The sequence below is a fragment of the Stenella coeruleoalba genome, assembly GCF_951394435.1.
Source record: "Stenella coeruleoalba genome assembly, chromosome: 9".
Classification (NCBI taxonomy): Eukaryota; Metazoa; Chordata; class Mammalia; order Artiodactyla; family Delphinidae; genus Stenella; species Stenella coeruleoalba.
Window position 1 is genome coordinate 38,170,007 of NC_137155.1, and position 27,781 is coordinate 38,197,787.

Here is a 27,781-nt window from a genome sequence, read left to right on the forward strand (position 1 = left end):
TGCTCTTAACATTTTTCCCAGCAGGGTCTTGTTTATTTATTTATTTCATTACCGTATTAATTTATATTAAGTTCCTCCTCCTATTCTGAATCTCAAGTGCTGAAACCTGGAGGTTCCATGTTGTTTATGTGCCTGATATGTTATCATTATTATAAGTAATCACAGCAACTTATTTACTGAGCACATATACTATACCAGCTACTATGCTAAATATATTAATCCATTCAAAAAGTATTTATTGAATGTCTAGTATGTACCCAGGAGTATTAACCATAGAAGGAAAAACAGTAAAAACCCAAATCAAATCTTTGCCTTCATAGAGTCTTCATTCCAGTGGAGTGAAATAGGCAATAAACAAAGCAATAAGTACAGTATTTAGTACCTGGTTATATTAAATTACTGGTGGTATGTAAAGCTTAAAGGACGAAATTAAAGTAGGAAAAGAAGAGAAGAAATGCTGGAACTACAATTATAAAAGAAGTAGTTAAGAGTTCACCAAGGAAATAATTGAGTAAAGAGTTGAGGAATGTGAGGGAGTCATCGATGTGACTCTCTGGGGCCAGCACTTTGTAGACAGAGGAGTCACCAAAGAAGGACAAGCAAAGACTCAGAGGCAGGAGAAGCCTGACATAGCTGAAGTGCATCAAAGAAATTAGTGACTGGGTCTCCTTCTGCAGGGGGAATACTAGTAGAGAAGGTGAAATATGTCTTAAGATTTTCATATGTGTAGAACAATTTAGGCTATTCTAAGGTCTTTAGCTTTTCTTGTGAAAGAAGTTGGAAGCCATTAGAGGCTTTTGAGCAAAAGAGAGAGTGATCTGACTTACATGTTTAAAAGAACAATCAATCTAACTGGTGTGTTCAGGGGGTAACAATGGAAAAAAGATATGACACTTAGATTTTCTTAGAAAAGTAGGAAGGTGGGTCATTGCTAAGAGCAAAGACGGTATGAGAGTTTTGAGGATCAGGAATGAGTTACACACGAGTCACCTGGGAGAGTGGGAGCTACGTGGATCAAGAAATACCATATGATTGCCAGGGAATAAAAAAGTCTCTTCCTGTTAATAACTGTGGATTTAGAACAAGATCAGTCAGCTTGGATGGGTATATTTCTCTGGTCATATTTAGTCATATTTCTCCAGTTAGATTCTAGGCCCAGGAGTAGAATAGGCATGGGGCAGCCTTAATGAGACTGTGTTTTGCCCAATATGATGAAATGTGAGAGGAGCAAAGGAGTTGAGAGTATGAGCAAGGGAGTAATTATAGGGATTGGCCATGGAAATTAAGCTGGGAAACAAGGAAGTAAGGACATGAAGAGTGAAGTACAGTAAGGGGTGTTAGGAAAATACATTGTGGATTACAATGGAATCAAAGATTGTTTGGGGGCTTCCCTGGTGGCACAGTGGTTGAGAGTCCGCCTGCCGATGCAGGGGACATGGGTTCGTGCCCCAGTCCGGGAAGATCCCACATGCCGTAGAGCAGCTGGGCCTGTGAGCCATGGCCGCTGAGCCTGCGCGTCCGGAGCCTGTGCTCTGCAATGGGAGAGGCCACAACAGTGCGAGGCCCGCGTACCGCAAAAAAAAAAAAAAAAAAAAGATTGTTGGAATCAAGGTTTTTGGTGTCAAATTACAAGAATGAGTGAGGTAACAAACAGTTGAGATTATGAAGGGTTTGCAGTTATTGATAATGATTTGTATGAATTAATTTAATCATCACAGCGGCACCATAAGGTAAATATTGTAACTATCTCTATTTTACCTATGAGGAAACTGAGAAACAGATTAAGTAATTTCCTATGTCACATGGCTATGAAGTGACAATTCAGGACCGGAACCCAAGAACGATCGGAACCCAAGACCCAGAGCTCATACCCTGAGCTCATCATTTCTGCCCTTTCTCCAAATCCCAATACAGGCCTTCTCCTATTTGCCTTCTCTAGAACCTTCATTCCCCAACTTTCCCAAGCCAGAAACCTAAGAATTATAATTGGTGCCTCATCTTGAATATCAAATTAATCATTAGACAGCCTATTCTGATGTTCTTTCTCTTTTCTTCAGCCCAACTGTAACTGTCTCATATGTCACCCAAAAATTGTTCTCCAGCATTCTCCAAGTACTAATAGCATAATCTCTGAATTTCCTCTTTTCTTTGCATTCTCGATACTACTCCCTGGATCCACTTTCAAAAATACAATAAAATATTTTCATTCTTAAATATTTAAAGTATTTTAAATCAATGCCAAACTCTCTAGCATGGTAAACAAGGCTCTTTAACTGGATCAACCCGTCTAATCCCTCACACACCACCTTACACACTAGAATCAAGGATTTGAACTACTTGTAATTCTGTAAGTACACCTGCTCTTTGAAGTCCTTGTGGTTTTGTACATGTCAATAAATTAGCCTAAATCACTTTACCTTGCTGCCTTGCTAAGTAGAAATTAAAGTTTACTTTCCAATCATGGAATAAGTACATTGACTCTTAAACTCATTAACTGTTTAAATACTAAAACTTTAAACAAATTAATAAAGTTGTTTTGCACACAAAATTGCTTAATATGCTACAACTGATGGGCTCGGGAAGCTTTTCAATTTGTGAACTCTCATTAACTTCCCAGGAATGATTTCACACTGTATCACCTGCTGTAAATTTTTAAATTTTCATTGAAGGAGAATAGTCCTCACAAATAATATGAGTTTTTCATGATCATGTTCTCTGAGAAGAGCAGGTGAGTTTCAAACTCAATTATTGCAGAATGGTCATCAATATCATTTCTAGCTTATTCTAGAAAATGTGAAATGAAGAACTTAAGACATAAGATTTTATTGAAGTTTTTTATCCCTTGCTTTTGATCCTGTGGTCAGGAATTGGCTATTCAATGAGCAATATAAACTCATTATCCCTTTTTGCTGTTGAAGCATTTTAATGACACACTTTAAGGTCGAGGTCCATAGCAGCAGTCTTCTTATATTTTAGAACATCTCTTCAGGTATTATTTTTATTTATTTATTGTTTAAAATTTCTGTACCTCTCTTTTCATCCCTCAATCCCTCCTCAACACTTATTAACTTTAATGATTCAATACGTACGTGCTCACCTGTTATGAAGATTAGCAAGGTCAGCATCTTCTTTGCACTGATGACCTGCTTTTATAAGCATGCACTAAAATAGGATTCCACAAATAATTAAATAGGATTCCGCAAATAATTTGTCTTGATGGTGCTTATGGCCACAAAAATGGATTAAAACCAACTACTCTGAAATTAAAATAGAAATGTAATCAGTGATTCCATACATCAAATATAATCACGGATTTCTGGAGTTGCAGTTGGCTTCTAGTATATTTTAAGAGTACTATCACAAAACACTTCATTGCTTAAAATTTATCAAGATTCTTTGTGACCATGTTTAGGTACTTATAATGCTTTCTTTGAGAATTTTCCAGCAAAAAATGATTGGAACCACAGTCTATTTACTGCCATATTGAAGATAATTCTGAACTGTTTACAGAGGTATTGCATAGCTCATCCCACCTCCAAACAAGTAGAAAGTGAATCTAATGCAATCAGTCAGGACTCTTGATCAACAACTTAATTTCCAGAAAAGGCCATTAACCTTTACCAATTGATTGTCAAAACGGATGTTCTGCCTTTGATGGACTCCATCAAAAATGCATTCCTGATTCTTTTTTTGGATCACACTCAGAAATCTCTGCTGTCCAATCCCAATCAAATGTCAATGCAAAAAACTGTAGCAGTTTCACATAAAACATGACCTGATGAGCATGCAGTTTGCCCACTTCTTTATGTTCCAAGTTTTACCCCTAACTCAAGACAGACTTGGTCCATGTTGTGTTAGTCCCTCACAGATTTGCTTTAATTAAATTTGGACTCGCCATTATGTCATCAACGTGCACTGAAAGGCTTTAAAAAAGTTATATGAAATTCCCTCGTTGTAACAAAAAAGGTATGTTTTTGGAGATGCCTTCATTACCTAACAGAAGTCCCTCTCTGCTCTGTTTATCATGGTTTGTTATCTTTCGAACCCTATGAGCCTTATTACTATCATGTTTTATCTTCTATCCTTGAGAAGAGTAGAGTTCAATTTATACTGACATTTGAACATGATGATGGGATGTGTGTTTATTTCTGTGTGCTAATCTATAAGTCTATTGTTGTCCTTTTCATAAATTTTTCTTCACTGTAAGAAAAAATTAGTAAAATTTAGAAAAATTTAGCCTCATTTAGTACTTTAAAACTATTTTTGTTAGTATATAACTTTTTTAGTTTCCAGAAATCAATAGAATAAGCTAGATAGAGTCCCTCTGATTCTCAGAATAATTTTATAGTGGAAGCTGTATATTTGATCAACTTCTCTAGAGCCATGGTGTAGTCTTACATTCATTATAAATTTTATGTATTTTTTTAATTATCAGGCTAACTGGGTCTCTGTGATTACACGTGTTTTTATACTGATTCTTCAATTTGGGTTAGGCTTTTATTCAATTAATTCTGCTACTGTCAACAAATGAATACTTGAGATGTCTCATGAAGAAGTAGCTTTTTAAATTTTATATTTGAACAGCAAAAGCAGATCATCATTAAAATCATTTCTATTATATTTAGCTCTGCAAGGTTCTAGTCTGTAAATAAGGGGTTAATTATTAATAATTTTCTACATCAACATATATTAGTAAAGTTGATAAAATACATCATGTAATGTTGATTACTTTAAACTTGGATTTTTTACATTTAAGTATCCACTCTTCATATAACTGTTATGACTATGCCTTTAAAGAATTTTTAAGATCATTGCTGATAATCGATGTACATTATTTTTATTTACAATATCTGCAGTGCCAGTTTCCTTCTGTTTTTTTCTTCTCTTTCCTTCTTTCTTTCTTTCTTCCTTCCTTCCATTGGCTTTTATTAAAGTAACTGGAGCTAAAAATTCAGATAAGAACAGTTCTTTTATTTACTGTAATTTCGAGTCTGTTGGGCCAGACAGGCAGGGAGGTTACATATTATGGTGAGGTAAATATTAACTTCCTGAGGCTTTAGTGAAGAGAATCTTCATCTATCCTGAGTGTAATTCAAAGAGTAGATGAAAACTTTCTTGAAGATATGATGCCTGAGCTGAATCTTGAATAAAATAAGAATTTGGCCAGCAAATACAAAGTGAACTTTATATGAATAGTCTCAGAAATAAGAGAGTACAGAGTGAGATCTTGAAACAGCAAAATGTTTATTAAGTCTTATTAGTAAAGGTGAGGTGTGGAGAGACAGGCAAGACAAGGTCTGAGATGGTGAAAAGCCTGACCTTTCTTGTCAAGGATTTGGGCTTTATCCAGTATAAATAAGAGACTACATGATCAGATTTTGTTTTAGAAAGATAATTCAGCTAACAGTGTGAATTACAATAAATTTAAAGCAGGGAGCAGAGGAGATATGAGAATATAATTACTGGGTTGTGAGGCAAATCATCAGAAAACACCAACAGAGGAAGAAAATAAGGGAAACAGGAGATAATATTGTAGCAGAGAGCAGAATATTAGGGTTTGATGTGATTTCAGAATAGATTAATTGCAGAGGATGGTAAAGTCCATTATGCAGCCGTGGATCTGGGTGGCTTAGCTGGTGTGCAGAGAGGAGGTTCGCTAGGTGTTAGGAGGTCAACGAACTCTGGGCATGGTCTGTTTCATCTTGTCCATAAAACCACCTGGGATAATTACAGGGTCTTGGTGGAAAGGTTGCTGTATCACAGTAATGAGTAAGAGTAGAGGGGAGAACTATTAGATTCCATGAGTCTCAAATGATAAGAGTTTCTACTTTGGGGCTGGAAGAATGATGACTTTAATGCAAAGCCAAGCTAGTCCATAAAAAACGAAACAAAAACAAGCAAACACAAAACGATCAAAAAAGTAGAGCAAGTAATGTTTGAGAGAATGAGCAACCTCGGAAGTGTTATAGAGGTAGTGGCAGGGACTTAGAAAGAAAGAGAATAATTAGTTTGTTTTGAGCAAAGTTTTCAGAGACCCCAATGAAAAGTTTTAGAAATGAAGTATGGAAGATCAATTGAAGAGAAAGAAAGCAGAAGTAAGCATGGGATGGTGATAGCCAGAAAGGATGGAAGACCAGAAACTTAAGTTTCTAACATGAACTCTGGATTTGTAGGCAAGTTATTTCAAGTGGTTACAGCCTGGTGACAAATGATTTGTGTCCAGAATATAAAGATAATTTACATAAACCAATGATAAGCAACAAACAATCTAATCCAAAAGGGCAAAAGATCTAAAGAAACATTTGAATAAAATATATACACACATATCACCTATAAACATATGAATATATGCTCACCATCTTTACTTGTCAGGAGAGCACATGTTTAAATCTCGAGAGATAACACTACACACCCATCAGGATGATTAAGATAATTAAAAATCCTAAGTTTAGAAAGGACATAGAGCAATCAGATTGTTCATACTTTGCAAGTGTGAGAGTGAATTGGTTCAACCCAATTAAGGCTAGCAGTATACTGTGTTTTTGAGCCCTGGCTTTTTCATTAGTTTTACGACATGAAGCAAGTTATTAACATTTTGTTCCTATGCATTCCATTTGGAAAATGGAATTAAGTGAATTAATTCATGAAAATTTCTTAGAACTATGCCTAAATATAGTAAGTTCTCAGTCGATATCATCTAATATTACTACTATTGTAAGCATTATGTTGAACCAGAAAGTGAATTTTAACCCTTTATTAAAAGAGAACTATGCATTTATTAAATAAAATTTATAAAAACAATATAAGTTGAACAGGAAAACATTTAAAAATCTCTAAAACAGTTATATAGGAACCATTATTAATGTATAAATAGAACCACTATTAAAGTTTGCCTCTTGATTTTTAAATGTATATTTTGGCATTTTTGTAATTAAACTTGACATATCATGTGACACCCTGTTTTTACATTTAAACTGATATCATTAAGTGCTTATGTATTTCTGTATACTATGTAACATCACTATTAATGGCTGCATAATATCTCATTAGTGGAAGATATTATAATTCCGTTGAAACAGTGTTTATATTTAGCATGTTTGCAATTCCTTATTTTAATCTCATAAATAACACCTTAGTGAACATCTTTATGAAGAGTGGCTTCTCCAAGTTACTCTCTAATCTATACTGGAAAGTATCATTTTTTCCCAAAATGTACTTATTTGGTTGTTCAAATGAGTCAGATTTCACAGTTGTTTAGTTCTTTCTGTACTGTAAACACATCTCCGAATCAGGAACACAGTGCTTGAAATGAATCCTAAAGTCAAAAGTTAGTTTTACAATAAACTATTAATTATTTAAACATTTAAAAAACTAATTTGGTGGGATTATTTTATCTTACTTTTAAACAGACATAATATTATCAGAATATACAGTAAATATAGTGTTCATTGGCAGGAAGTGATATAAAACAAAGAATATGTTCATCATTGTGCTTCTTTTGGACCAATTGTGGTGTGTTCTTCCTGGAATACTTTCTCTTATTATAATACCCTATATTACCTTAAATTAACCTTTAAGAATGCTAGCAAGATAAATGATAAAACTTGTTAGATCAGAGAAAGGAAAACAAAACTATTGAGAAAATATAAATTTTAATCATAGTCTTTAGATCTGATTCAGATGGTTCCAGTTCTACCTCTCTCTCTTCTTTACTGTAACTCTGTAAACTTGGCCAAGTGATGGTGTTGCTGAAGCAGCAATCTATGTATCTCTAGGTATAACACCCTCAGAGAACCATATGTCTACATTAACTTTTCCTCTTCTTCCGATCTTGCTTGCTCTTCCACTATTATAAGAATTCTACTAAATTATTCATTGTAGATATGGTAAGTCTTAAATAGCATAGAGTATGTTAAATCTTTCCTTCGAGCATGTGTTTACTCCTCAGTGATGTCAGGGGCCTGTTAGGGAGTGGAAGTATAGCATGCATTTCTTTCTCACGGTCCAAGGATTATGGCCTCTTCCTGTCTTATCTTTCACTTAACCCTAACCAGCAACAGTTAATAATGACAACTTCAATACCAAACATCAGCTAATTAAAAGAGGGAGGGAGATATTCGAATTCTCTGTAATTCTGAAAGTTGGATATTGAATTCTCAGTAACCTTATTTCCTGAACTAGTTAGAGAGCTCCCAGAAGTGAGGAGAGCCTGGTGGAGAGGTGTGAACAGTTGGCTAAGGTTGTGACTTGCTGCACTGAGCTTTAGGTTTTATTTAACATCCATTTCAGCTGCTTCACTCTTCTTTTCCATTTACCTCTTTAACCTTAACCATAGTAACTGAAGTCATCTATTTTCTTGAAAATTCTTTATGTAAGGTACCATGGGTTTGTGCCTGTGCAATTTTCTTTTTTGTCTAAAGAGTGGGATAAAGCACATTGTCAGTGCTCAATAATGTTTCATCAATGTCATTACTTAATATTCATTTAATTAATATTCATTATAGATCAATTCATAATTGTCATCAGAGTAATGATAGGCAAGAAGGAATCTCATTTTTTCCCCATATTTTGAAACTCTAACTCAGACTCAATTTCATGGTATTATACATAAAGGATACCTGCTTTTTATTTATTTTTTTAAGTATGTAGAATTAAATTCTTAATGTTCTTCTATTTTTTTGCCTATCATTTTCTGCTTCAAAATCCAATGAAGGATATATTCAGCACTAAAGGGCGATAATGTTTATAAAATATGTGTAGATCCATTTTGGTTGGGCATAGTCTTCCATGTACATATACTTTAAAGGCACATAGTAAAAGAAATCTGAAAACGCCCCAGCATCACTAAGTGATGATTCCATCATCTGCATTGTGAGATGAACCATTTATCTGTTACATTGTCTTAATTAGATTGGTTTTATTGGTTTATAGCCCATCTTTATGCTAACCTAGGCTATATTATATAGAATATGTATACCCATAAGCAGGATCTAATATAAAAGAAAAAGTTCATATATCATGGTTAATGATACTTTTTACCTAATGAATATGATAGAATTCTATTTTTAGGACTCTAAATAGAAGTTTTAGTTTATTTTTTAATAGGCTAAAAAAATATTCCTACAGGTTTCTATAATTTATGCTTAAAATGTTGCTGTATCCAGAGCAAGTTATAATAATTTTTTAAGGAAAGAAACATGTACTTTCTTGGTTTTGTCATGATTTACAGAAGGTGAAAAACAAAAGGCTAATATGACATAAACTGGAAGTTCAGCTAAGTGAAAATGTGATAGAGATCTAAAACATGTAGACAAAAATAAGCATTATCTAAAGAAGGATTAAAAATATTCAAAATTTAAAATCTATAAAATAGACTCAAACAAAATAAAGGATATCATATATGTGTCTGATTCAAAGGTGAGGATGCAAGATTATCTATTAGTGAATTGTTATTCTACAACTTATTACCAACAATTTTCAAGGCAGTTTATGTGAATATACAATAAGCAGCAATATAAAACATAATAAGTTTGTGCCAAAATTAAGTTAGACTTAGAAATTCATATCACAGTATCCTAAAAAGTTGACAGAGGTGGTTTGCAAATTTGTCTCTGAGTTTCTTAGTAGCCTTTGGAAAAGGGGGGAAATATTGGCTTGACAATTGTTTTAAGTTGTGAAGACTCACAACTTAAAAACAAACCATCCACTTAGAGCAACACTTTTTTCTTGTTAATGTTATTACGAAGACCCGAGATTAATTTCTTCAATGTGAAATTGTATTGGTACAGGACTACACTTCAATAATATTGCTATAATTGGTATAGTACTTGTTTCCTTTGGTTTTGCTTTTTTATAACAACTGTCATGCAGACTGATGGCTTATGGCCAAAGTGCATTTTAGTGTAAATAAGTACCTATTGCCAAAATAAAATAGTAATAATTCTGCAACAAGAAAACAAAGAAACATGCATAGCAGTTAAAAGTTAGAAGGATGTCATACAGGAAGATTCATTGCAGCAAGCAGATGAAAATGTTAATAAATTTACATGACCAAGAATACTAAAAAAAACATCTCTTTCACAGTATACTGATTTGAAAGGGATATCTAGAAGGTTAAGAATGTAGAGAAAAAAGTAAAGCCTTATCAGAAACTAAAATGTATTAGTATCTGCATAGGGAAAGATGAGCATTGAGAACAACTGAATCAGTATTTGGAAGAGAAGGTTAAGAAAATCTCCTATAGTACAAAGGAGAATGAAAACAAGGTGGAAGGAGGAGACCTTGCTACCCCTAAACAAAAAATTAAAAGTATTCTCTTAAGTCTAAGTATACTGAAGAAAATCAAGTTGAACTAAAAAGTACCTACATTTCTTCACATTCACTCATCTACTTAATTCAATTTCCATGTGATATTTTTTGCTTGACAAAATTATTCCAAGGTTTGCCTGGAAGAATAAATGTGCACAAACGTAAATTCTGAGAAAGAAGAGTAGTAAGAAAAGACCTGTTTTAACAAATGTTAAGAATATGTTTACTAAAGCTACAGTGATCAAAATGATGTAATAGTGGCTCTAGGAGATATAAAGAACTGGTAGAAAGTCTAAAACATATTGAACTCTATGTAATGGTGTGGTATATGATGAAGGTCGCATATCAAATCTGGTAGGGGCTAGTGGAGATTAGGGGAGTTGAGATTACTGTATAACCATATGGGAAACTAAATTAAGATAAATTCTGCTTCATACCTATTCCAAAATAAATCAAACATGGATTGAAGATTTAATTTTTGCCTTTAGAAGGTCTTTTTATCTTTTTTCCTAAAAAGAGAAATAAAAGGTTGACAGCCTTGGCCAATCAAAAGTTTCTTTAGAAAATGGTAAAGACCAAAATTTACAAATCAAGATAAACATAAGCATTATAAAAAAAGCCCTGTTTTGTAATATTAATGCAAATAACTAAAAAATAGTTTTAAAACCTAAAGCTTATAAATATTCAAGACTATCAAACTGAAAAATGAAATAAACTTTTTCCTTCCATTTTGGCAAATATTTTTAAAATGATAGTACTCAGTGTTGGCAAGGATGTACAAAATTGGCTATTCTCATTAAACGTTGGTAAGACCAAATGGCCCCAAACTGTCATAAAAACTCCCAAGTATACCTTTGTGTTGGTATTTCTGCTTATACCCCCCAAAGAAAGATTGGGGTTAGTGCAGGGCAATTATCCAGATCTGGTTTCATTACAGTAGAAATAAATGCTTTATATCATTCACATCTTCTAAGTTTTAAATTTTGAGTTCAGTAAAAATCAGTCCCTTCACCACTAGACACTTAAGAATAAATTCTACCTTGCAAAGGTAACCTTTGTGGTTTTAATGATTCCAGATGAAGTGGTGGTGCTCATGAAGTATTTAGATACGTGCTTTCCTCTGTTTTACTATTAAATATAACTTGTCTATTCTCAAATTTCACTTGAAACCTGAGCCAGAATTAATTTATATATAACTTTTTGTCCATACAGCAGTTTCATGCATAGTGAAGTGATTTTTGACTCAATCCTGTGTTCATTCCTTAGTTCAACCTTCTTTCCCTCTATATGGAATAAGGATAGTTTAGTTCTATGGGAGACCTCCATGCCCACTCCTTGCTATTCAGTCTAGATGGTAAAATCTATCATTTTAAATTCTGTTCCTAATACTCATAGGAGCGTTCACCAATTCCTTCTCATTTGCCCAAGGAAACCCAAATTCTGGAGGAATACAGCTGATTACCTAGTGTTCTATTCCCTATGACATTACTCCTATTTCATCCCAACCACCAATATTCTCAAGTTATTTCATTTGGTTACCAGTTCTCCAACATCCTTGAGTCATCCAAGGCCTACATTCCTCCAGTTTCTTTCATTTGAGCATTTTCTGCCCCTCTCTCTCCTAGAACTCCCCATTTTTCTCCCTTTATGGCATTAGTCACGATCTGATAATATACTGATCTGTGAGCTTCCAATTGAAAAAAACTCAAACAAGGTGTAGTCCAACATGCTCATATTAGGTAGCATTTGACAGCACTGTAATTTTGAGTCCAGCGCTTGAACTTCTCTGTTTATACTCTTAATTACTTGTCTGTCAAAGAACCCATACCAGAGGAAGAATTGTTCTTTCTCCTGTACAGTGTTATTTTCCATATTTGTTTATGATGTGGTCTTTGCCTGCCTCTTAATGTAGCCATAAGTATATGCAGGTGTAAAGATACCTTCGCTGTGTCAAATTTCCTCCTTCCTCTTCAACCTACATTATTCTAATTTCTGACTGTAAAATGAGTCTAAAACTATTCTGGCCATCCATCCTAAATCCAATGGCACTCTTTTTAGTTGGATTCCCAAGGAGTAGAACATGAACTGGGGATTTAATTATGTGTGATATATAAAGAGAGGAATGTTTCTTTATTTAAAAAAGAAAATCTTTAAGGGAGGAGGAAGCAGAAGAGGAAAGAGGCAGGCTTTGAGCAAAGAGGTGGTCACAGAGAGAGTTTAAGCCTTGGCCTAAACCTTGGGGGCTCTGGAACAAAATCATACCATAGGATTTTTCTCAACTTAAAACAAGGGGCTGGCATTTTGTAACCCGTGTCAGTCATTATTAGCCTTGGCCTCCTGCAGGATACGTGGTGCTCCCTGGAGAGCCTGCTGCAGTGAGCAAAGGCTAATTCTGCAGAAAATAGGACAGATGGGTGTTCTCAGCACTCGACACTCAGAGCAGCTGAGGGTAGATGCCCTGGCCAGGTAACTAAGGATCTGCTTTGGAATACCAGAAGCATCTACTAGACATCCTTCCCAAGAATGATCTTTTTTGAATCCCCTGCAGCATTTGACAGTATTTGAAATGTCTGGTCTCATATGTCTGTCATCTAAGACATTTCTACTAGCTTTTCTTCTACCTCTTTGGCCACACTATCCGTATTGCTAAACTCCTAGACCTCTTTCTGTTCTTAAATATGTTTAGGTTTCCATTTTTTAACTATATTCTAATGTCATTATGCTCTGTATAAATTACCTTGTACAATTTCATGGCTACAATTACCACCTTTGAATATATCTAAGCTTGTTCTCCCTTAAACCCTCTAGATCCGAATACTCAGCATGATGTTGTAAATTTCTTCTTGGGTATCCCACAGAGATCTGAAAGCCAACATACTACACCTAATTCAATTTGACATGAAGTAGGTGCTTAACAAATATTTCCTGAGTTAATGAATAACATTTAGTCAGCTCTTTTACTCCAACAGTCATCGCTCTTTTTCCTGAGTCAAGAAGAAAATACATCAGACAGTGATATAAATATTAAATACAAATCAAAATGAATATGCAACAGGGAAGCTTATGTTTTTAAAATCATTGATAACCCATGATAATTGAATTTTATTGTTATAGGCTAATAAAATTGAGTTTAAAGTGTATAATGATGAGATAATATTAATGAATGTCAAATTAGCATTGTGTTTAGTTTCTGGAGTAGCATTTGAAGTATTTTATACTTATTACTAAATTTTGAAAAGCTTGTGATTGTTATGTTGTTGCAGTAGTATAAAGTATCCAATAGATGGTACTGTAAAATGCCTAATATTTAAAATAAAATGGTATTGCAGCTAGAGAGTTTAAATGAACAGTTCAAAATTCTGGGGAGAATTAAGACATTTTCCTCTGGATATTAAATTATATTTAAAACCCGATTTTTAAAAATATAGCTTAAGTAATACAGTAGTCCATGTGAAATATTATAAATACTCTCTTAATTCTCAGAAAATGAAAATTGATGTTTACTACAAGATGCAATTTTAAAACTGTTCGTATTATATTAGAAATTTTTTTGTTCTTTTTGTGGTGATTACCATTAGTAAATGTGGTGTTTTAGTTAATGTTAGTCAAATCACAGCATTTTCAGCAAGGAACTGTAGTTGCATGTCTTTGTTACTGAAGTTCTAAAAAAACTTTTCATGTTCAAAATAAATCAAACCTGTCTGCAGTAATCTCCCTTCTTGCTTAGCAAGAGTGAGTTCATTATTTCTTTCAGTTTTTGGTCTTGCCTAAGACCAATCTAATATCTGAAAGAAACATTATACCATTTTGTAAATATAACATACATTCAGAACGTTTAAGAATATACAACTTTATGGAGTTAAAATTTCTTAAAAAATAAGCAATAATTAGCAATAATTGACAGATTGGCTGGAGTTTGCTTCTAAAGCATATATTAAAAAGAGTAATTTGTAGACGGTTTCATTTATCTTAGAGCTCATTCAGAATTTCCACTGCATATTTACTTATAAGTATGAATACCAAATTTTGATTACCAGAATAATGTTTTATAAAACCTACTTCTAAAGCTAAAGATGTCTGAAGAATTATGCAACAACATAGAAAGTTTGAAATTCTCTGTATATCTTACTATACAGAGATGCTACATAGCTTTAAAATTTTTTCTACTGTTTATGATATCGCTCTTGAATAATGCTGAGTATTCCTTTGTATTATGGTTATTTATTAATTTATTCAGTAAAATGTTATTGCATATGACAATATGACAGGTTTAAAGAAACCAAGATAAATAGCTTTTAGGAAGAATGATTTTATGTGAATCAGCAGCTTCCCGTGGGACATGGATCATATGTCCCATGGCTTCCTTATGCATTTACTATTTTTTCCATGTTTTGTGTAATTGGAATGTGTGGTGTGATACCATGCATACTGTTAAAAAGAATATATTCTTAGGTGCATAGGAATCTTCTGCTTAAAGAAAATATGCGATTGAAATAACTTGATCTAGCCTGAGTAATTGAGGCTATTTTCTCAATTAACAAAAAAAAAAAGTAGTTAGTGCTTTGGTAAGTCTAGACTTTCCCAACTATCATGTCCTAAGCCAGATCAGAATAATTAGGTCAGACTTGTAATAAAACGGTATGAGATGAACAACTAATTACCTGACTACTTCAAGTAAAAATGACTTTTGTCCACCAAATATGTTCCATTTGATGGTAACAAATTTGTAGGTTCATCAGGGAGTGGTGGGGCCTTTGGAATTTTACCCAGATTCTTTAAGATGTTTGTATTCATTGTGTATTATGTTCTCTTCAAAAACAATGGCACACACTGACTCATTTACTCAGATTTCCTAGCATACTGGATATATGTAACATTACGTGGTAAAGCTCCTACTTGAGCTAAATGGGTTTAAATATAAACTGTGCATGCAGATCTCAAGTGATAGTCTCTTAATAGATATCAGATACTCTTTATCGCTGCCCTCTTTTATTTCAGTAACATTTTAATTAATTCACACTGATTGAATAAATGTACATTGAGACTTGTTTCCTAATGAGGGCGCATTTAGAGGAAAGGTTTGCATCATTCTGATATCCTGTGGGTAATTATATTCTAATTATATGGTCGGGGGAAAAGAGTCTATAACTCAGTACTGATATTGTTCGTTGGACCCAATTAATTACATGCACATAATGAAAGTTCATGATAAGGTTGACTGGCAGTCAGTGTAAAATTTTAAGTCAATTGAATCTAAGCCTAATGTGAGTACACAATTGGACTTTAACCTGGTTAGAAAATGCTTTGGTGTGAGATCAGTGGATATTTAGAGGGGCAAAGGATGAGAACAAATCTCATTATAACTTATTAGTTTTTAAATTCAAAGTCTTTTCCAAGATTGATGAAAATGAAAACTTAGCAGCATAATACTTTAATTCTAAATATTATTTTTAATATTCTTTCATTACCTTCAGTGATTTTTCTGTATTTTAGAAAGCAGTGGTACACTAACGATACGATGGTACATTTCTAGAACAGGTTCGTATATTTGTTGAGAGAAAAAATAGGCATAGCAGGGAGTATTATTGATTCATTTTATGAATGTAAATTCAGTAGGTACTAATCTGTTCTATTTGGGTGCTTTTTTATTTCAAACCACCGACTGCATTTGGACTCCTGTGCCCAAAATTCACAAACAATTATATATATACACACATACCCATAAATAGGTAACTCTTAATTATCTATTTGTAAAGTAAGAGTTCTAAAGAATAATATGAAAAAATAATGACGTGTATGTTTCATTTTGAAATGCATTTTGGAATTATCTGAATCTGATATTTAAGAATTTTGCAGTACTTCAAACACAAAACTAAAGCCATGGTCTAAATATTGACTCCCATCTTTCCTTTACTCATTGTTTCCTTTGCTCAGATTTTGGAAGAGACAGTCTGTAAGATTAAGGAGACTTTCTTCTTCCCACCCTCTTCTCTTCTAAGCCTCTCCGCTCCCCCTCTCCTTTTGGTTCATTGCTTTCTGGCTTTGATCTCTTCTCCCCACCCCCTCCCTTTCCTTCCTTCTGTCTCTTCTAATAGCCCTCACATAGATGCTTTCATTAAAAGATAAATCTGTGGGGTCCCTCCTTATTAGCAACAAAAATATTTTCAGATGAAGAAAGTGCAGTCAGTCCTTTCTTGCTGAGCCCTAAGCAGGCAGTGGAAATATTTGGGTTCTACAGTTAATAAAACAATTACCATTTATTGAGAACTTATTAGCTAGACATCCTTTTAATTCTAATGGTAGGTATAATTATGATACTCCCTCTACATTTGAAGAGAGTAAGAAACTTAGAGAGATTAAGAAATTTACCTAAAGTCACAGAACCTGCAAGTGTCAGAAGCAATACCTGCCTTACCCTGAATCCCATGTTTTAAACTTATCTTTTATGTTTGTGCTGCCGCCCCCTCCCCCAAAAGAAATTGGTGAGGTATGAAATAAATTTAGGGGATCTATACCTTCAAAAAAGGAATGGGAAGAAAAATAATGAAGTAAAGTAGAGGAGAATAGAAATGAAAAAAGAGAATAATAGATCAGAGAGTGGCACACACTGCGTAAGTGGTCTTTGTGAAATTATTTTACAAGTGTGTAAATATACAAATATTTATTGTGGATCACAGCCAGAAAGAAATTGAAGAACACTTCTGTAACCATATTGGCTTCTGAAAATTTTACGAGACCTAACCAAGTAGGATAACATTTCTAATGGCTTTATTTCACTAGATAATCAAGTAGGCAAGACAATAACATTATTCTTGCTGATTGCTTTTATATGTAGAAATCTGTGTTTGAAATGATTTTAATATCGCTTTTAAACATTTTTAACATTTTTATTGAAAACATTTGGCACCACCTAAGTCTCCAAATGTCCATTGTACTTTGCCTGACGGTTCAGGGTGCTTTCTTTCTGGACAGAGACGTGAATGTTGATGGAGCTGTTAAGGAGGGAGCTTCACACGCCCTTCTCTTCAGTATCTCCTGAACGAAACTCTGCAAATATGCATAAACAATCACAGTAACAAGAGTAAGAATAGAACATTTTTGTGAGCAGTTATAAGAGTAGTGAAATCATCTCAGTTAAAAATGTTTTTTATCTTTCAATTTATGTTGGTGCAAACTTCAAAATTTGGCTCCAGTGAGAAGTGGTTAGGCAAAGGATGCTGGATAAGATTACAATATGTGTATTTTCTAAAACAATTTTTTATTGAAGTATAGTTGATTTACAATGCTGTTTTAGTTTCTGGTGTACAGCAGGGTGATTCAATTATATATATATATATATATTCAGTTATATATATATATATTCATTATGTATAATATATATATATATATATTCTTTTTCATATGCTTTTCCCTTATGGTTTATTACAGGATTTTGTTTTTAAGTCCTAAAATGGCATTTTTATTTTTTAATTTTTTTCCATTTTATTATTTTTTTAACATCTTTATTGTAGTATAATTGCTTTACAATGTTGTGTTAGTTTCTGCTGTATAACGAAGTGAATCAGCTATACATGCACATATATCCCCATATCTCCTCCCTCTTTCATCTCCCTCCCATTCTCCCTATCCCACCCCTCTAGGTGGTCACAAAGCACCGAGCTGATCTCCCTGTGCCATGCAGCTGCTTCCCACTAGCTATCTATTTTACATTTGGTAGTGTATATATGTCAGTATATATACTACTCTCTCACTTCGTCCCAGCTTACCCTTCCCCATCCCCGTGTCCTCAAGTCCATTCTCTAGGTCTGCGTCTTTATTCCTGTCCTGCCCCTAGGTTCATCAGAACCATGTTTTTTTTTAGATTCCATACATATGTGTTAGTATATGGTATTTGTTTTTCTCTTTCTGACTTACTTTACTCTGTATGACAGACTCTAGGTCCATCCACCTCACTACAAATAACTCAATTTCGTGTCTTTTTATGGCTGAGTAATATTCCATTGTATATATGTGCCACGTCTTCTGTATCCATTCATCTGTTGATGGACACTTAGGTTGCTTCCATGTCCTGACTACTGTAAATAGTGCTGCAGTGAACATTGTGGTACATGTCTCTTCTTGAGTTATGGTTTTCTCGGGGTATATGCCCAGTAGTGGGATTGCTGGGTCATATGGTAGTTCTGTTTTTAGTTTTTTAAGGAACCTCCATACTGTTCTCCATAGTGGCTGTATCAATTTACATTCCCACCAGCAGTGCAAGAGTGTTCCCTTTTCTCCACACCCTCTCCAGCATTTATTGTTTGTAGATTTTTTGATGGTGGCCATTCTGACTGGTGTGAGGTGATAACCTCATTGTAGTTTCGATTTGCATTTCTCTAATGATTAGAGATGTTGAGCATCCTTCCATGTGTTTGTTGGCAATCTATTACAGGATATTGAATATAGTTCCCTGTGCTATACAATAGGATCTTGCTTTTTATCTGTTCTCTATATAATAGTTTGCATCTGCTAGTCCCAAACTCCCAATCCAACCCTCCCCCGCACATATTTATTAGATATGTCAAGGACCAGTTGAAAAGAAAAATAATTTATGTTTCTTCTAATTGATACACTTGTCATACACTGAAATAACCTTTGATTAAAGATGTTAATAAATGCAATAGTAGTATAAAAATCACTTCTGATCCATTTCTTTTTAAAATTTGTATTGTGTTCAGATGTGTGGGTGTACACACTTAAGGATGTGTGAAATCATAAAAGGTTAAAGAAATTATGAAGCTTCAATGTAAAAATAAAATTCATGGAAACCAAATATGTATTTAGTTTCTATACCTAGAGATGCCCTGGATACATTTTATTATCATGTGTGAGGAAGGAACAGCTTCCCCTCTTAGACTGTGGCAGTGCACCATTTTAGGAAGACAGTTGTTCTTTTCCCAAACCTGCTTTTCTGTCTCTCACTTTTTTTAATGCCAGGGATATCCAGTTATATAAGGAAAAGAAGCTATTTAAAATAGTTTTATTTGGCCAGTTTACGTTTATCATGGCACTGGAGTTATTGTATTCAGCTACTCCATACTGATATCCAAGCCTGTCAGAACCGGTAATACTTTGTGGTTTCTAAATATTTGGAGTGTTCATCAACATTTAAACTAATTTTATTTCCAAATCGCTTAAAAAATGAGACATGGCTAAAAAGAAACTTTTTAAAATAAGTTCTTGTTGAACCCTGCTGTTCTTTTAATAAATGAAGCCTGCAAAGGGAAGCAATAGATTTGGATTCTGCCACTAACTTAATTTTCTTGGCTAGTCATCTAAACTTTCTGATTCTCAGTTTTCCAATCTGGAAAATGGGATTTCTTGTTTTATTGGGAGAATTAAATGAGACCATAAACATGAAAGCAATTTTTAAAAAATATGAACATCCTTATATAGGTAGAAGGTATAATTCTGTTCATTTTTCTTGAAATAACTGATGACCCTTTTAATGTGAGTACTATACTCTTATTATAGTTAAACTAAGTCAAACCTCTAATAATCTCTCCATCAAAGATTTTTTTCTTTGTCCTATGACAATTTGAATTAAATTGTCAATTTAAAATGATTACATGTTAGGAAATATGAAGACAAGAGATATCTCAATACTTAAGAATAATAGGACTTTTAAAAATTCTTGATATTAGGTTAAACTTAATAAGTGCCCTGAAGGCAAATGCATCTTTTAAACTAATTATCTGTACTGTGTATTCTATTTAATATTAAAATGATACTGATTAAATAAAATCAATCACATTCCTCTGTAGTCACACCTCACATTTGATTAAATAAAAAATACACACTTCCTGTATTAATTCTGATTAAAAATACATTACATTTAGAATTACACACGTGATAATTTTCAAAAAACTGAAACATTTACTCTGTTCATCCTAGATATTTAAAAATTATACGTGGTAGAATAAAAAAGAAGTATGTAATTTCTGAATTTGTTTTCTTTCAACTTGCTTCTTTTTCTTTTGCCCAGATGCCGTGGTTTTCTTATTGTAACTCAGGGTTAGGCTACTGATGAGCATGTTAATTTAATGTATACTCTTTGCCTACATATCTTGATTGAAAGTGAGCTCATATATATGTTCTTTTCATCCCCCTTATTCTTGGAATGAATTTCTAGTGTTGCTCTCAGACGGCTGAGGATTACTGGAGAAATTCTCAGAGCTGGTGGCTTTCTCTCTTACATATTTATTACTTCTAGTTCCAGCTGAGCCCTTAATTTCGCTTGATCCTGTTACTCATCAGCTGCTTTCCCATTCTCAGAGAAGTAGTGACAAAATCTCTACTATTTTCTTACTTTCTTCATCTTGCTACCTCTCTGCCAATTTCGCTCGCTCTCTCTGTAGATAACTCACATCACCACTACTCTGAGAAAAACGAAGGCTGCAAACATGAATATCTGTAAATTACAGATTCTCTATGAAAGTGGTAGCAACATGGCAGCCAGGCTTCAATTTCATCCCATCGTGTTTCTGTGGGGGATGTCTTAAAGTGGGATTTTTATTATCCAACTTGGCACAGTCTTTGCCTTTTCGTGGCATTGGGCCCATTTGTATTACCTTCTTGGCCCCTGTACATTTTTGCACTTGAAACCCCTGTGAATAAAAACTCAGAACTCTTTTTCCATCATTAGACACTCCCTCAAAATGAACAGATTTGGAAAAGGCTAATACCTGACTATATGAACTTCTGCCTCATCTGAAACATTATTTTTTTAAGGAACCCCTTTTATCGTTTATTTTCAAATGGTCCCTCTCTGTCTCTCTCTGCTTCTTTTTCCCAGCAACCTAGATGCTTACCTATATTTCTTTATAAGATGTTACGGAAAAACCCAAACAAAGTTTTTGGCCAACCCAATACACACATACACACACACACACACACACACACACACACACGCACGCACACACACACATATATTTTATTTCGTTGTAGAAACATTTTTGCACTCTTTTAGGAATAAAAGGATGTATAAAAAATTTAGAAAGGGAGATCAGTTTTTCTCCCAAATTTCATTACAAAAATTCTCAAACAAAATACAGTGAATACAGTATATCCTCAACCTATATGAACTAATTATTATTTTTCAATCATTCTTTATATACATATATGTATATATATGACTATGTATGCATAAATATACATTTTTACAATATACACATAATATATAATAAGTTGGACCTTTTGAAAGTAAATTGCAGGTAGTATGACACAACATCAGCAGGCACATTCTAAGATAAGAACAATTTTCTATACATTTACAATAGTGTTATCACACCTGAAAACATTAACTATTCCATAATATCAGTAGTTATTCTGTCTATATCATATGCCCATAATTAGCTCAAAAATATCCTTTATTGATTGATTGATTGATTGATTTTTTTTGGTGGTAGTGGTGGGGTGGATAGGAGCTATGCTATTTGAAGTCCTTGCACTGCAATTGGTTGTTAGTCTGAATCATTTGGTAACTATAGTCTTTTCACTTGGCTTTCTATTGACTTGCTCTGTACAGACATGCACAGTGAGCATTGACGCTTGCCAAGACAGAAAGCATCTGAGACTCATGCCCTAGAAACTGCCTGATGGGCATCTTAGTTTGATTGCTTGAGAGTCCCTGGTCAATGGGATGGGATAGGATAAGGCACTTAATCTGGATTTGAGGAGATCGAATATTTGTATATTATGTTAAAGATGAAAGGGCTACATTCATGTCTTTAAATGTTTATTTAGGTCTAAGGTTCAACCAAGAAATAAGAAAGAAAGAAGGCTGACAAAATGCTTTGAGCTGGTCCCGGCTGAAGCAAACGCAAACATTTTCCCCACCACCCATTGCCCCAGGTGTTATATAGGCTGACTTGGACTCAGAAATCCAGAATATTACTGACATCAGAAGCTTTCAATGAAAGTTCTACCAAACCTGTTGTCAGTCCATCTGAGAAACAACAGCAATGGCCCTCATAAGGCTTCTCCTGTTAATGGGTTAGTTGACTCGAGTTCATCCTCCCAGACTTCATGATTTTTTTTTTTTTACTAAAAATCTGTTGCTGCAGAATTTTTTACTTATATTATGGAAATATATTCTTTTTTTTTTTTTTGCGGTACGCGGGCCTCTCGCTGCTTTGGCCTCTCCCGTTGTGGAGCACAGGCTCCGGACGCGCAGGCTCAGCGACCATGGCTCACGGGCGCAGTGGCTCCGCAGCATGTGGGATCTTCCCAGACCGGGGCACGAACCTGTGTCCCCTGCATCGGCAGGTGGACTCTTAACTACTGCGCCACCAGGGAAGCCCCTGGAAATATATTCCAAATAGAGTTGTATTCCTGGACACTTTAATTTTATCTAGGGTTGCCCTAGACTTCTTCTCCTTCTGTTCCGCTTTTGGGTACATTGGATCCTTCTACTCCATATCTGTACAAGCAGCCATGAAGCCTCACATGCAGCTATTTATTCTTTTGTGTTTTGTTGCCTTCCTGGAGTTCTACTGGGTAAGGCAGTAAACTAATAACTGTGCTCTCAGATCTTTCATTCTCATTTTGGGAGTCTCACACACATAGCTTGGTCCAGGAGAGGAAACTCAAATATACTGACTGCTCTCTTCTTTCTAGAGACACACAATGTCTAAGGACTAGCTTCTCATCCAGCTTTCCTACTCCCTGCAACCAAGGAAAATCTTTATCTAGTATTGAGTGTGATTTATCACCTATTCTTCCAAATTTGTGTTTTATGTTATAACGTCCCACAGGACACAGGCTTTTGGAATTTGGTAACCTTTTCTCTGTTTCTTGCCAGAAAAAAACTTTCCCAATGTGACTTAGAAAAGGAAGGGTGGTGGGTAATTGAAGACATGCTGTCATGAAGACTGGTTTTAGTGTATTTAACCTAATCTTTTAATAATTACTCTCAAGTAAAATTTTTCTATTTATTTAATTATCTTTTTATTTTTTACTGCTATTAATGGAATATATATTTTTTATCTCCAGAGTATCACAAAATAAAATCAGCACCATAAGCTGTCAAAAGACACTGAGTATTTGTAGAAAGGGTTGAAAGTTGGACTAGAAAGTGAAATGGTGGGCTGTGTAAATGGGCAACTTAAAAAATTAGTAAGAATGGTTTATGAAGGATAATGGAACTTGGAGATGAGTTCTCATCCCAAAATATGAATGTAATACATCAGTATTATTGTAGCGAGGTCTGTGAAGCTGGCCAAAGATTAGTCTACTTTAAGTATATGAAATTGTATTTTGGATAAGTAATTCTACAGTCTAATCCCCTCTGCATTAGAATGTTCCTCATTTCATGAAAAGATTTTGGTTTATTAATGGAAGTAAGCAGAAAAATTATGACAAGGAAATGTATTTGTAATGTATTCATTTATTTCACACGTGTGTAGTGATATAAGAACCTTCATTGGTACTTGTTTTCAGTATGACTTTTTTTGTTCAGCTTTAATATGAGCTTCTCTTTTTTCAGCAGACTCTGCCCACTTCAGGAGTTTCAGTCCCTGAGGTGCGTAAGCAAAGGTTTTCACACTTGCAATTATAGGTCATTTATACATCTCGTATTGTTATAAAGAACATTTGGCGCTGTATCAGTGACATACTAAAATTAATTTGTAGGCTTTATTTTTTCTCATATTTTGATATTTGAAATTGGGATCTTTGTATTTTCATGTGCGATAGACTTGCAGCCTTTATAATCAACATTTGTGACAAGCATTAGGGAAACAAGAAGATAAATGGCACAAAGTATGCAGGAAAAAATAAAGGTTACTTTGCAGAGTTTTGACCAGTGTATAAGAATAGCATTATTCCTATCTGTCACATTTAAACCTTGCAGAAAACCCAAACAGTTCACTCCTCTAAGCCATTAAAATGTAGCTTTTTTCAATGATAGAAAATTGAGAAACTCTTGCTCACTTTGAAGTCCTCATCACTTTTTAAAGAGTAGGTCTACATTAATCACTTAGCATATGACATTGCATAGAAAGTCAATGGAATAAAATATAGTCACAAAGTAAATGACTTTGATTTTGAAAATAAATGTAGGCATTGCCGCAACATTTATTTTCAGTAAAGTGTTAACTTTACCTTTTAATTAATTAAGCGAAGCCTCCACATTGTTCTGTGACAATATCGCATTCAATTGCTGTTATCTCTAAAGGATATCCTCAGGTGGTATTCTTTCACCTAAATTTATAATTTGAATCTGCTTGCTTAGAAAATATTACTCGTAGTATCTGAATACTATATGAGTATGATTTATTTAGAGGATAACATAATTGCACGAAAATGTAATAACCTCTCTTCCCCCGAAACGTTTTCTAATCAGTGTAGACTGCCTCATTAAAATTTTTTAAAATTTCATTTTGTAACCATAGATATACTTACAAATATACTAGGAGCTATGCTTGAAATATAATGTTTCTACTCTAAGAGAGATGTTAAACTGTTTTTATATTCTTTAAGTCAGTTGATACCATCATTATCATAATTATTATAAAGTAGATGTTAAATTACACACTCAGGTGACAAAGGTATTAGGAAAGTTTATTATTTAGTCTAATTATTTAAGTGTCAGAGAATTAACTTTATATGTTAAGATCCTTGAGTTTATTTCTGCCCCTATCATAGCTCATCAAATGATGAACTGAGAGATTTAAAGTTTTCTCTTTAGACTTGTTAATCTCAAAATATCTCCCACATTTAGTTAAATAATATGTATTATTATAGATTGAATAAATAGACCAGAACTGCTGTTTTCAAAACATGCTTTTTTTATTTGTCAAGAAAAACTCTTTGTCTGCTGTAAAGTTTTTAAAAGTCTTCCTGTACTGTTTTTTGTTTGTTTGCTTGTTTTGTTTTGTTTTGGCAAGCTGTATTGGTTTACATTAACTTAAACTTTCTACCATGTCTGAAATCATTATATAAGCTTTTTCAACTACATTGTTCCAAAAATTTCTTTAAGCACATGTATAGATATATACATGGGTGACTGTGTGAATACACACACACACACACACACACACACACACGCACAAGAAGCCTTATATACCACCATCAAGAACAATTGCTTTTTGGTTAATTGAACATGTGGTTAAAGTGTATGTAGGGGAACTTATAGAAAAATGTGTATATACCTTAAACATTTTACTTAAAGTATGTAAACGTATATTCATTGGCTAAACTTTTCACATAGGATCAAGGGCTTTTCTATGTGGATACATCTATTATTTGAAATGGCATATACCCTTTCTTGCATATAGCACAGCCTTAACACCCTTGATAAGTTTCAATTATCAATTGTTTTAAAGTATAACAAAAGCATTCCTTATTTTGTGAAGAGATATTTGTTTATTAATGAAAGTAATTGCTTTCAATTACTTTCAATTGTTTTAAAGTATAAGAAAAACTCACAGGCATCTGCAAAGCAATTTGATTGTAAAAAAAACAATCTCTGTTTCTATTATTAACTCTCAAATCTTTTAGTCATTGTGTCCAGCCCAACTTAACTGCTCTTCCTACACACACACACACAGACACACACAGACACACACACACACATACACACACACACACACACACAATCTTGTTTTATTGTGCCTTTCCAAAGGATGCAAGTAATTTTTCATGGAAATAACTTATTTTACATTCAAAACTCAATAGTTTGAGTGCTAATTAAATTCCACAGTACCAATAATAAAATAAATTCTACTTAGAACTTGAATAAACAGATTGGGGACTACATAGAAATCACTAGGTTAAGCATTTAACTCAACTGGCAGAAAGAGATGATGAGTATGAATATACAAGAGAGCTGCCTCTTGGCTTTTAAGCTTCAGCTTATGGTGGCCATCAATTATTATAGTTTACAAAGGGAATGGAGAGTGAGTAAGGTTGAGGTCCATACACTCATACAGAATTTTACAGTGGCCCAACCATATGCTAGTAAACACAGCCCAAACAAATGATTTAGACATGGACCGTCCCATTCCTAAATTTCATTTCTTCCAATCAGGATTTCTTGAACAGAAATCTTGTAAGTGGTTCACACTCAGTATGAAATTATCCTAGGAGAGAATATGCACATCATGTGCGATGTATGAAAACCACAGCTGTGGATCAAGATATAAATTATACCTTCAGGCTGAGTTGGTGAGTAGTACCTGCAAGTACGTTAAGACTAGGATTGACTCTGTCTAGTTTGTTGTCTTCTATCCTCCTGCAAAAGACTCAGATTGGGCTTCCCTGGTGGTGCAGTGGTTGAGAGTCCGCCTGCAGGGGACACGGGTTCGTGCCACGGTCTGGGAAGATCCCACATGTCGTGGAGCGGCTGGGCCCGTGAGCCATGGCTGCTGAGCCTGTGTGTCCGGAGCCTGTGCTCCGCAACGGGAGAGGCCACAACAGTGAGAGGCCCGCGTACCGCAAAAACAAAAACAAACAAAAACAAACAAACAAACAAAAAAGACTCAGATTATCACAACAATTATCCCAAGTTATGGTGACATAGTGGACAAACAAATAAAATACTGTAAAGTAAATAAAGGACTTCTTCACAACACCTATCTTTACTATAATCCAAGCAGTGTACCTGTGTTAAACTTAATGATAAAACATACCAATTTTTTTATATTTTAAAAATTACTGCCATTTACTGAGTGCCTAATTTATGCTGGTACCTTCATTGACATTTTCTCAATTTGTCATCACATGAACCCTCCCATTTTATAGATTAATTAAATGATGGCTTAGAGATAGTAAATAACATGCCCAAGTCTTTACAGAGACAGAGCTAGAATTCGGCCTCCAAGCCCATATTTTTGTCTCTGCCTGAAGTAATTTTTGTTTTTGTTTTTGAATAAGTACTTATTTAACTGATTAAAAAGAAATGGAAATCTTTATATCATTTATTATAGTTATGTTTAAAACTTTATAAAAGTATTTCTAAAAACCAAGACTGCTACTCAGCCATGTCTCGCTGCAACTTCTAAGGATTTCTAGTAGATTTAAACCCTTTGCCATTTTTGAAATGAATTAATGTTTCTCAGCAGGAAAATGTTCAAATCCCATAATAGGGTTATGATAATTAAAGGTGCAACTGTCATTAAGTTGATTTCTTGGAGCTCATAATTTGTATAAGCCCAGATGAACATGGTAACACTCCTGCTTCAGGAAGATCTTTTGTATTGTGAATATCCATATGTTCCTCAGGTTAAAATTCTAGGGTTCCTGGGAAATTCTTGGGGCCTAGATCCAGTGGCTGAATGGGCTAAGTCTCCATTTGGGCAAGCGGTGCAGTAGCAGAGAAAGCAAGTTCCAGGGTTCCAGTAAAGGATGCTCTTGGCAGCCAAGCACCGCCTACCCCCACCCTTTGTGGCTTTGTACCAATAGTGGTGCTTTGCTGCTGCCTGTCTCTCATGCT

The 27,781-nt window shown here is 34.3% G+C and overlaps 1 protein-coding gene across 24 annotated transcripts in view; it reads left to right on the forward strand.

The window, feature by feature from the left end:
* DGKB (diacylglycerol kinase beta) overlaps window positions 1-27,781 on the forward strand; it is a 909,303-nt gene that overhangs the window by 429,289 nt on the left and 452,233 nt on the right. For 21 of the 24 annotated variants that reach the window (XM_079932538.1, XM_079932527.1, XM_079932534.1 and 18 more), the window contains one exon: window positions 23,837-23,869. The exons of the other annotated variants lie outside the window; for them this stretch is intronic. In XM_079932538.1, the coding sequence (XP_079788664.1) occupies window positions 23,837-23,869 (33 nt within the window). The remainder of the gene's footprint in view (window positions 1-23,836; window positions 23,870-27,781) is intronic. 24 annotated transcript variants of the gene reach the window in all.